The 12,816-nt window shown below is 36.4% G+C and overlaps 1 protein-coding gene across 1 annotated transcript in view; it reads left to right on the top strand.

Annotated features, from left to right (window-relative positions):
- Positions 1-12,816, top strand: part of Zc2hc1b (zinc finger C2HC-type containing 1B) — a 45,973-nt gene that overhangs the window by 7,587 nt on the left and 25,570 nt on the right. Inside the window, exons 2-4 of the mRNA XM_076859675.1 lie at positions 902-963; positions 2,951-3,070; positions 3,690-3,828. Of these exons, the coding sequence (XP_076715790.1) occupies positions 902-963; positions 2,951-3,070; positions 3,690-3,828 (321 nt within the window). The remainder of the gene's footprint in view (positions 1-901; positions 964-2,950; positions 3,071-3,689; positions 3,829-12,816) is intronic.

Here is a 12,816-nt window from a genome sequence, read left to right as displayed (position 1 = left end):
ATCTTTATATACGGCAGAGAAACCAAAAGGAAGTTATATATATGAGAAATTTTTAAACATTCAGAATTTTGTTTTTCTTTTGATACTTTTCTAACCACTTAAAAAAACTGTCTTCTTTTTTTTTTTTTTTTTTTTTTTGGTACTGGGGATTGAACCCAGGGCACTTAACCACCGAGTCACATCCCCAGCCCATTTTTATTTTTATTTAGAGACAGGCTCTCACTGGGTGGCTTAGGGCTTGCTAAATTGCTGAGGCTGGCTTTGAAATTGCGATCCTTCTGCCTCAGCCTCCTGAGTCACTGGAATTATAGGCATGTACCACCACACTCAGCCATCTTTCTATTTTTCTAGGCTGAACCTCATGTATGGTTTCTCTCTCAGGATTTCCACAGAGCTGCATATAGTAGATATTTGATTTATTGTATGAGTGAGTGGCCCTATGGTAGAAATTCAGTTCTTGTTTGGCTTACACCTTCAACCAGGACTTACTGAGCACCTCACTGTGGGCTTTTTGAGGCACCGGGGCTACCATAGGCGCTTAGGCCTTCAGCCGAGTAAGGAATCCCAAAGATGATGATGTTGGATCATTTATAGCCTTATGCTAAGGTATGACTTTGTACTTAGGTCTCAAGCATAGCTATTTAAGAATATCTGAAACACCAAATAAATAGACTCTGGTTTGCCTAAAGGTGATGGAATTTACTTGTTTAGTAAAGTGAGAAGTTTATATGAGGAAAGGAAAACAGGTGAGTTTACAAAGGATCTTTTAAGAGGAGGAAGCAGAGGTGGAGAGGGAAAAGACTGAGTGCCTCAGGCTATTGAGGTCACCTCCAGTCAGTCACTTCTTCTCGACCAGGCAATTCCATGAAACTAACATAATGTGCTCTTGAATCTTATGCAGATGGCAATCAGGAGTTATTTCCCTGTGAAGTCTGTGGAAGACGCTTTGCAGCAGATGTTCTGGTAAACATGAAGACATTTTGTATAGATCTGTTTCGTTGAAGTTAAATGAACTGTCAAGTCAGTGAGGAGGTGGTGGTGCCAAGATTAAAGACAGATGTGAAGGGGAGACAAGGAAAGAGAAGAGCATCACCTATGGCTGCCAGGCCTGGAGGACACTGAGTCAGGCTGCCGCCGCCACGTTGAAAAGTGACCCTACTTACCACGGTCTTCCTAAAACCATGCCAGATGGAAGGGTCTTGGCACAGCCGGTTATCCCTTGAGAGGTTTTGGCTCTTCCGCCTTTTCTTTAAGCATCAAAAATTCAAATTTCAAGGCCAAAACACCAGGGAAATTAGCTAGTCTAGAGGAATGAGCATTGAATTTCAGGCATCTGGAAACTTGGCTTTTAGCCGCAAATTTGTCACTATTCTGACAAGTCCTTTAGCCTTCCTGTTTTCTGCTTTGCCACGTATACAGAGCCCTCCAATTTCAGGGTTTTTAGACCATTTGAACAAAATAATATATGGATATAAGACCTGATCCAAATTCAAGCTGTGTATCAAGTTCCCTGGTTTGATGGCTATCAAGTTGAATAAAAGCTTATTTCAAAATTAGGGGGTCAAGCAGATGATAGACCCCAACGTTGTAAAGATTCCCAAGAAAGATTATTTTTTTAAAAATATCTAAGATGATAAGACAACCATTGGTCAGGACATTTCAGGTCAAGGACACTTTCATGGAACATAAAGGATTTGGACTAGCATCTACATTTGGAGGCTATACAATAAGCTGGTGGGTTTTACTTGGGGATTTAAAAAATAAAATATCTGTTCTTCTAGTTTTCCTGGGTTATAGCTCCTTGAAACCAGAGGGGGAGCTCACAGGACCTGCTCAGGCCCTCTAATTCACCAGGCCACTGCCCTTACCTTTGCCAGCTTGGAGCTGCACCTCCTGAGAGTAGTGAGACCTAGGAGGTTCATACAGAGAGGGATCACTAAATGTCAAGTATGTTTTGGAAGTTCCAGGTTTTACTCCCTAAGCCTATCTCCAGACTACATTTGATCAAGTGATCTGATCTCTCTCCTTCAGTTTAACCAGACACAGTGATTTTTATAGTCTGTATTTTGTTGAGTCTGGACAAGGCATCTTTGTAAATGATAGCTCTTATGTGGTACATATCCACCAAGGAAGTGGGTGAAGAAGTTGATGTGACCCCATGGGGCACAAGAACTGATTTAGGAAGGTGTACATAGGCAGAGCTCTATTGAGTGTCCTCCAGTCCTTGTGCCAGAAATGTTGAGTACCTGAAGGATTACAGGTTGGAGCAAACAACATAGTGCCCACGTTTTAATGTTAAACATAAAAGCAAAGTTGAAGCTGTGTAGCTGTTGTGTTTAGCCTTCCACCACTCTAACAAAGTATGTGAGATAATCCATTGATAGAGAGAGAAGGTTTATTTTTACTCTCCGTTTTGGAGGACCCAGACCATGATCAACTGGCTCTGTTGCTTTGGACTTGTGGCAAAGCAGCTAGCACATCGTGATGGTAGAAGCATGTATTAGAGCAAGATCACTCACCTCATAGCTAGGAAGCAAAAGAAAGCAGGAAGGAAGGGACTGGAGTCCCACAATCTGCTTTAAGGACATGCCCCAAATGACCTCAAGATCTCCTGCTTCAGGAGGGGTTAATCTCTAGGTTCCATAACTTCCCTGTAGCACCAGTCTGAGGACCAAGCCTTTAAGGCTTGGGCCTTTGGGAGATAATCAAGATCCAAGGAGCTGTAAACGGCCTTGTATTGTCTTTGACCAAAGACAATATCTAGTTCCATGTAAGATGGTTGAAGAGAACCAACTAGATTTGATCTGCTGTGGTCTGAGAGTTAAGGAAAATGTAGGTTCTGAAGGAGCAAGCCAGTCACTATGGGGAGGGTGGGGGTAAGTATACCTAGGGATTAAAAACTTTGTAACGTGCATTTTCAAAATTCCAATCCCTTCCCTTCCTTGTCTAGGAAAGACATGGACCAATATGTAGAAAACTCTTCAACAAAAAGCGTAAACCTTTCAACTCCTTGAAGCAAAGATTACAGGGCACTGACATTCTTACAGTGAGGAAGACTACTCACTCCCAGGTACTAGCAATATCTTCTTCATTGTTCTTTATTATAGTAAGTACATTGAAGCCCATTCCTCAGTTCTATGGTTTTATTTTTGCTTGATAAGGCATTGTAATGTCATTTAAGTATAATTTGCCTTTATCCTTCTCTTTATAATCTTGCTCACTTTGATTTCCAAATATATTTCAGATACTTTACAGATGTGGAAAAAAATATCTTGTTTATGCTTTCATTACAGTAGTTTTAAATTTAGCAATTAAGAAAGTCACATTTAATCTTGCCATTTGTCTTCCTTTAAAGTTGTATAGCTTGCTTTTCTGATCATTGTTATTATTTATTTTTTGTAGCATTGGGGATGGAACCAAGGGCTTCAGGCATGCTAGGAAAGCACTCTACCACTGAGTTACATTTCCCAGCCCCAGATTTTTATTTTTGTTTTTCCTTACTACTATTGTGACTTGCAGACTTTATGACCATACTGTCCAAATCTCTTTAAGTAGAGCTTTTGAAAAATAAATTCTCCTTTCTCTCCGAATTTCACAGTCTTGGTTCTATAAGTTCAGATCCTAGCTTTTTAAGAAATTGTAATTGAGGGGTATATAGCCTACACTAATATTGGTTGGTTTTCTTACAGCATCAACCTGTAAGGAAATCTAACTGGAGACAGCAGCATGAAGACTTCATTAATGCAATTCGATCAGCAAAGCAGTGCACACTTGCCATTAAAGAAGGCCGGCCTCTCCCACCTCCACCCCCTCCATCCATCAATCCAGGTGTGTGCACTTTTTGGTTCACTTTTGAGACTCAGTTTGGCTTTTTTTTGTACCTGGAATTGAACCCAAGGGAGCTCAACCACTTGAGCCATATTCCCAACTCTCTTTATTATTTATTTTGAGACAGGGTCTCACTAAATTCCCTAGAGCCTTGCTAAATTGCTGAAGCTAGCTTTGAGCTTGTGATCCTACTACATCAGCCTCCTGAGTCACTGGGATTACAGGCGTGCACTACCACACCCAGCTTCTGCTTAACTTTTGGCTCAATCATCATACCTCCTATATAATCTAAAATTGATAGTAGCAATTACATAAAAGTAAATTTTTTTTTTTTTAACCAGGAATTGAAGTCGGGGGCACTTGACCAATGAGCCACATCCCCAGCCCTTTTTTGTATTTTATTTAGAGACAGGGTGTCACTGAGTTGCTTAGTGCCTAGAGAAGTAATTTTATCGGGCTGGGGATGTGGCTCAAGTGGCAGCACGCTAGCCTGGCATGTGCAGGGCGCTGGGTTCAACCCTCAGCACCACATAAAAATGAAGGAAAAAAAAATAAAGATGTTGTGTCCACCAAAAACTGAAAAATATTAAAAAAATTCTTTCTCTCTCTCTCTCTCTTTAAAAAAAAAAGTAATTTTATCAATTATATAAAATTAAAAGTAAACGTGTGTGTTGTATAATGTATATAGTATATATTATCCTTTCCCCCAACCAACTCTGCATATTCTGTTTTCTTTCTGTCTCAACATGAGATAACCACTGTGCCTTTTTGGTGTTATTATGTGACTCCAGGGGATACCATTTGCACCGTGACTAAGAACAAGGAGCTTTGCAGAACTGAGTTTAAGCAGTTCCATAAGAGTTCCATGGAGTTTCAGATATCCACAGCTCTTTTTTTTTTTTTTAAAATGATTTAGTGGCTCATAGCTTTGTTATTCCAATCTTTTTATTTTGAAATTTTTCACATCTAGAGAAGAGGAAGGAAGAGTAGCATGGTCACCCATATACCTTCTGCTGACATTTGACAGTGTTAACATTTCTCTTTCTCTCTCTGGCAGACCATTTAAAAGTTAAGTTTCAAATATCCACACTTTATCCTTAAATATTTCAATATACATTTTTTAACATAAGTACATTTTCCTGTATAACCACAATGCTATTCTCACACTTAAAACACAATCTCATGTTTTCCCAGTTATTTTAAGAATGTCTTTCAAACTTCTCTCACCGCAGCTCCAGACCTGGCCCGAGCCACAATCCAGGATTCAGTCAAGGGTTACATGCTGCCCTTTGTTTTCTTTTCCGTTTTTTTAAATCTTACCCTACCAGACTGTTTGTCTTTTAGAATGCCTCATGTTCTATATTTGTCTGCTTGTTTAGTCATATTAATATTTAACTTGTTCCTTTATCCCATATTTTTCAATTGGAAGTTAGGGCCAGAGGCTCAGTTGGGTTAATTTTAATCCTTTATCAAATATATGATTTGCAAATATTTCCTACCATTCTGTGTACTGGCTCTTGATTTTCTTGATAGTGGCCTTTAATATACAAAATTTTTGAATTTGAACAAATTCTAGTTAATTTACTTTTTTCTTCTCATGTACCTGCTTTTGGTGTCATATCCAAAAAAAAAAAAAAAGGCCAGATCTAAAGCTACAACTCTTGTCCCCTGTGTTTTCTTTTAAATAGTTTTAGCTCTTATGTTTAAAAGGTCTTTGATCCAGTCTGAGTTAATGTTTGTGCGTGCCTTAAGGTAAGTTTTCAACTTCATTCTTGGACAAGTAGATAACCAGTTATCTTAACACCATTTAAAACTGTTTTCCCCATTAAATGATCCAGGCACTCTTATTAAAACTCAATTGACAGTATATTTGAGGGTTTAATCTGGACTTTCTGTTCTGTTCCATTGTCTGATAAATCTGTCTTTATGGCAGTACCACCCTATTTTGATTGCCATAAGATGACAGCTTTGAAATCAGGAATTGAGTGAGTGCTTCAAAATATAACCAAAGTGGTTCTACTTATTTCTGAGTTCTTTGAGATTCCATATAGAATTTAGAATTTTTTTTTCTATGTCTGTAAAAAATACTATTTGGGGATTTTAACAGAGATTTGATTGAACCCATGGGTCATTTTGAGTAGTATTGTCACTTTAGCAATATTGTCTTACAAACCTTAGACACAGGATGTCTTTTCATTTATTTATGTTTTCTTAAATTTATTTCAGCAGTATTTTGTAGTTTTTAGTGTACAAGTCTTTTGCCCTCCTTTGTTAGATTTATTCCTATGTATTTTATTATTTTTAATTTTACTATAAATGAAATTGTTAACTTTTCAGAGTGTTCATTGCTAGAATATAAAAGCGCAACTTATTTTGATATGCTGACTTTGTATCCTGCATCTTTGCTGGGTATATTTATTATCTCTAATAAATATTTTTGTAGAATCTTCAGATTCTCCACATATTTGAGTGTCATCTTTAAGTGTCATCTCTCTATTTCTCATGCCTTTTATTTCTTTCTTGTGCCTAAATCTTCTGGCAAGAACTTCCAATATTATGTTGAATAGAAGTGGCAAAAGTGGGCATCCTTGTCTTGTTTTCCATTTGAATATGATGTTAGCTATAGGTTGTAATTTTCTATTTAAAGAATAAATAATAGCACATTTGGATAATATTATACAAAATGAGAATGAAATATGTGAAAAAATAGCACAAGGTTGAGTGAGTAAAGTGGGTGTATATTGTAGTGTGTTGCATTATATGTGAATAAGTATAGTATTATTTTAAGATAGATTTGAAGTTACTTGAGTAACCACCCGAAAATATTGAGGTGTAGCTAATAATGCAATACATCAAACAGAGATGAAATGGGGGAGACCAATCTAAAAGAGGACAGGAAAAGACGGGGGCAGGTGGGGTGGATAACAGAGAACAGATGGGGAAAAGACAAATAACAGGATGAAAGACTGAAGCCTAGCCATGTGAATAATTTCATATTAATGACCTACAAACTCCAGAAAAAAGACCAGGATCATCAACCTGAATAATAGATCAAAAGTCAACTCTTATATGTTTTTCATAAGAAGCACAAGTGGCTATGCTAATATCAAGCAAAATAAACTTCAGGGCAAGTGTTTACAGAGATAATGATTCAAAAGATGTACTCCTTAGGAAGATCTGTCAATTCTAAATATTTATATATGTAGTAACAGCTTTAATGAATGTGAAACAAAAACTGACACAATTGGAAGGAGAAGCACACAAACTCACAATTATATTTGGAGACTTTATTATTACTCTCTGAGTAACTAATAGAATATATGCAGAAAAGTCAGTTAAGAGTTAGAAAATTTGAGCAGCAGTACCAACAGTGGGATGAACACCGATTTCAAGTCCACATGGAACATTCGCCCTCAATAGACCAACTTGTAGAACCACAAGGTGGTTTTCAATAAACCATTAAAAGTATTGAAGGTCGTATAGAATATGTTCTCTGACCAATATAAAATTAGAAATTATTGAAAAAATCATGAAAATTTGTGAATATCTAGAACCTAACAAGTCATTTCTAAATAGCCCTCATATCTAAAAAGAAATCTCAGGAGAAATCAGAAAATATTTTTAGGGTCTGAGGTTGTAGCTCAGTGGCAGAGCACTTGCCTAACATGTATAAAGCACTAGGTTCCATTCTTAGCACCACATAAAAATAAACAAATAAGGGCATTCTGTCCAAATTTTTTTTTAACTTAATAATAATTAAAACATATTGAAACATGGGATTCAGCTTATGTGGTGACTAGAGAGAATTTTATAGCTTTAAATGTTAGGAATAACAAGAGATTTAAATCAATTATCTTAAACTTTCTCTTTAAAAAGTTAGAAGGGATTGGGATTTAGCTCAATCATAGAGTAGTTGCCTAGCTTGTGTTCAATTCCAGCAATGTAAAAAAGAAGAAAAAAAAACAATTGAAACCTAAATTAAGAATATAACAAATGTAAATCATCAAATAACAAAATATTTTTAAAAGCCATGATCATTTCAAAAGAGATAAAGCCTTTGACAAAGTGTAACACCTATACATATTTAAAACAAAATAAGAAGCCTATCAGTGAAATAGAAATAGAAGGGAACTTCATCCATAAAGGACATTTTAAAGAAATCTACAGCTTATATCACACTTAATGGTGAAAAACCAAACTGAGAAAGCAAGAAAGCAAAGATATCTATTCTGACCACTTCTGTTCAACACTACTAGAGATAGTACCCAGTGTAAAAAGGCAAGAAATTGTGTGTGTGTGTGTGTGTGTGTGTGTATAAGAGAGAGAGAGAGAGAGAGAGAGAGAGAGAGAGAGAGAGAGAGAGAAGAAAAATTGGAGAGGTAGAAATTAAACTATCTTTATTCATAGACAACATGTTTATAAAGAAAGAAAGAAAAGTAGAAAACTACTCATCTCTAGGATATATAAAACACTCAAAAACCTTAACACCAAAAAAATAAATAAATAAATAAATGGGCCAAGGACCTGAACAGACACTTCTCAAAAGAGGATATACAATCATCAAACATATGAAAAAATGTTCAACATCTTTAGCAAATCAAAACTACACTGAGATTTCATCTCAACCCAGTCATAATAGCAGCTATCAAGAATACAATAACAGTAAGTGTTGGCGAGGATGTGGGGGGAAAGGCACACTCATACAGTGCTGGTGGGACTTCAAATGGATGCAGCCAATATGGAAAGCAGTATGAAAAATCCTTGGAAAACTTGGAATGGAACCACCATTTGATCCAGTTATCCCACTCCTTGGTTTATACCCAAAGGACTTAAAAACAGCATACTCAGGAGCGCAGCCATATCAATGTTTATACCAGCACAATTCACAATAGCTTAATGATGGAACTAGCCCAAATGCCCTTCAGTAGATGGATAGGGAAACTTTGGTTTGTATACAGAATGTAACATTACTCAGCATTAAAAGAGAATAAAAACATGGTATTTGTAGGTAAATGGATACAGTTGGAGAAAATAATGCTAAGTGAAGTAAGCCAATCCCCAAAAACCAAAGTTTGTTTTCTTTGATATGAAGATGCTGACTCATAATGGTGATTGGAAGGTAGCTTGGGAGGAGTGGAAACTTTAGATAGGGAAAAGAGGAAGGAGGGAAAGGGAGGGGGCAAAGGGATAGGAATGATGGTGGAATGAGTGAGACATAATTACCCTAAGTACATGTATGAAGACACGAATGGTGTGAAAATACTTTGTGTACAATCAGTGACTTGAAAAATTGTGCTCTATATGTGTAATATGAAGTTAATTGTATTCTGTTGTTGTGTGTAACAAATTAGAATAACTAAGTAATTTAATAATAAGAAAACTAGGGTATTACAATAAAGCTATGGAAATTAAAGTGAATTTAACAAGATTTTTAGATATGAGATATACACAATGAATTGTAATTTCATATGCCAATCATAAACAATTTAAAAGTGAAGTTGGAAAATACTATGTACAATAACATTTAACAAATTGAATACGTAGGGATATACTTAAAAAATATGTGTAGGACCTATAAAATGAAAAGCCTGAAACATTCCTTCCAGGAATTAAAGAAAACCAAAAATCAATGGCAAAATTTACTATTTTCAAAGTTCAGGAGAACTCAGTATTTTATTGTTTTTTTTAATCAATTCTATCCAATTGATCTTTGGATCCAATTTAATTCCAATAGAAATATGTGCAAGTTTTATTTGCTGAGTAGGAATTGACCAGAATGTGAAAATTAAAGGATCTGAAATAGCCAAGATAATTTAAAAAGACAAAATCGAAGGACTTCCTGTAATGTTATGGTGGTTTGGTATTGGTGCGTCAAATAAACAGGTGATAAAATCTAGACAGAGACAGATTCTTCAAGATGACAGAATAGAAGAGGTTGCTTTCCTGGCTGCTGTGTGGTGTGAAACCAAGAAAGCAGATGGGCAACTTCTGAGCACAGTGGGTGAAGGAAAAAGAAGGGATTTTACTGGAAATTCATACTGGACATAAAAAGCAAACCAGGGATTCAGGAGGCTGGATGTAATAAAATGAGGAAGAAATTCCCAGGGCCACTGCTGCCCCTGCCACCATCAGCACCAGCCTGAGCAATCCCCTTGCAAGCAAAATGAAGGAATAAGGGAAGTAAAGGAGTCCACATTCTGGATACAGAGAGCTCAGAGATCAAAAACACTGCCAATTAACCCGAAAGGAGTGTCAAATAATATCCTTGTGCAGGAAAGAAGCTTGCATCTATCTAGGCTACCACAGAGGACAGAAAAAGCAACTATTTTGCAGCTGTGTCATAGGGGCCGGCAGATGGGGGAACCAATTCCTGGCAAACCTGAGCTGAGACCAAAATACAGGCCTGGCAAGCCCACACTACATGACAGAGAGAGTGCCTAAGTGACAGGGAGACAATGAGACGCGGAGAGGGGTTTAAACAGGGCAATACAGGTCATGGAAATACACCCAGCTCTCCCCCAACCACCTTGAGTCCAGTGGCTCACAGGACAAGCTGGGAGAGATGCATCCAGCCAGAAATTCAAAAGGGTGGGAGCAGAAGTGATTGAGTTTGGAGACTGAACCCAAAAGACCAGGAAATGTGGCGTCTGCAGATAACTGAGGGGACTAAAGATTGGCTCCTCTGCCACATGAGTGGAACCCAGGGGGAGATCCCTAGTGTGCACGCCCCCAGCGTGGACCAGCAACTGCTAGGTCCTGGAGGTGTACTGATTTAAAATCTTCAAACCAATTGCGGTTGAATGAAGAACCTGGACCCTACCTAAGCCTAAACCCCACCTCCAGGATCTGTCTATAGAATTTCCTTTCACATTCCAGTGAACTCACACTGAGGATGGAGCAAACATCACAGGCAGCCTACCCCACATATCACTGCTGAGAAGAGAAGCCAAGAATTTTTGGAACTTCAACAGAAAAATTCTTTAACTTTTCATCAAGATTTTTTTTTTCTTTTTTCATTTTTCCTATTTTAATTGTGACCTGAATGGTTCATGGATGTTTACACATGTTTGTTTATTGTCTCTCATTTCTAGCATTTTTTGAATGCTGTTATTTTTTATGAATTAGTATTTTGAGGACTAGGATGTTTAATTAATATATTTCAGTTTTGTATTTTTATTTTTAAAAAATTTTATTTTATATATTTTTCTCTCACTTCTGTTTCCTTTGATTCTCCTTCTCTCTTTTCTTCTGCTAACAGCCAATCTCTATTGTTCTCTCTTTTTACTCTTCCTTGTTTATTTCTATTTTTTTCTCCTCCCTCATAATCATCTCATACTATGTCACTTCTGTTCTCTTCCTGTTCACCATTTGAAATGGTAAACCCTTTTGCAACTTACTATTTTACTGTGGGCAATAACTGATCACATCATTTCTATTTATTGTGACAATTAACATTATATATCTCATAGTAGGAAATATTTGGTTTAATGTTGTATATTGTTTTCATTGGTTATTATTATTATTTGTCTCCCCCTAAACTGTGAGGTACCAGAAACCTTGAGAGATGCTGTAAGTCTTCAGGTTAGAAACTCAACTGCCTCAGATTCATACCATTAGATGGTTACACACACACACACACACACACACACACAACATGCAAAATCAAGGGAAGAAATTGCACAAAACAAACCAAAATACTTCAATAACAGAATCCATCTACACCACAGTGGAAGAAATGTCAGAGAAGAGTTCAGAATGTTCATAGTTAAACTGATCCATGAAGTAAAAGATAATGTAAGGAATGGAATCAGGGAGAAAACACAGAAAGCGAAAGATCACTTCAATAAAGAAAGATTCTGGGGGGGAAAAAAAACCCAAGCAGAAATCCACAAAATAAAGAAATCATTAAACCAAATTAAAAATTCAATGGAAAGCATCATGAACAGACTAGACCACTTAAAAGATAGTTTCAGGCCATGAAGACAAAATATATAATCTTGAAAATAAAGTTGACCATGGAAAAAAGATGTTGAGACCATGAACAGAACTTGTAAGAAATATGGGATAACATGAAAAGACCAAACCTAAGATTTATTAGGATAGATGAAGGATCAAAGATACAAACCAAAAGAATGCACAATCTTTTCAATGAAACAGTATTGGAAAATTTCCCAAACCTTAAATATGAAATGGAAAATCAAATATAGGAGGCTTCCAGGATACCAAATATACAAAATTACAAAAGACCTACATCAACATTATTATGAAATGCCTAACGTACAGAATAAGGATAGAATTTTAAAGGCTGCCAGCGAAAAGTGATAGGTCACATTTAGAAGGAAAAAAAATTTGGAGCTCAGCTGATTTCTCAACCCAGATGCTAAGAGCTAGGAGGTCATGAAATAATATATACCAAGCTCTGAAAAATAAAAGATACCAGCCAAAATTACTATAGTCAGCAAAATTAAGCTTCAGAATTAAAAAATGAAATATAAACCTTCATGATAAACGAAAGTTAAAAGAATTCACAACTAGAAAGCCAATACTACAAGACATACTCAATAAAATATTTCATGAAGAAGAAATGAAAAATAAAAGTGAAAACAGCAAAGAAAGGAACTACAATAAAAGAACAGTGAATCAATGGAGAATAAAATTCAAATTAAAAACCTGGAATAAATAAAAATGACAGGGAATAAAAATCATTTCTCAATAATAACATCAAATGTAAATGGCTTAAACTCATCAATCAAAATATGTAGATTGATAGAGTGGATTGAAAAACAAGATTCAACAATATGCTGTCTCTGAGAGATTCACCTCATAGGCAAAAACATCCCCAGACTGAATGGGAAAAAAATCTTATCATTGAAAACTTATTATTGAAAATATTATTCACATGGGCCTCATGAACATGCAGGGTTTTTATCCTCATATCAGAAAAAGTGGACTTCAAGCTAAAGTTAATCAGAAGGGACAAAGAAGTCC

This window comes from Callospermophilus lateralis, chromosome 6 (assembly GCF_048772815.1).
Source record: "Callospermophilus lateralis isolate mCalLat2 chromosome 6, mCalLat2.hap1, whole genome shotgun sequence".
In the NCBI taxonomy this organism is placed as follows: Eukaryota; Metazoa; Chordata; class Mammalia; order Rodentia; family Sciuridae; genus Callospermophilus; species Callospermophilus lateralis.
This window is presented reverse-complemented; position numbering and strand designations above follow the sequence as displayed.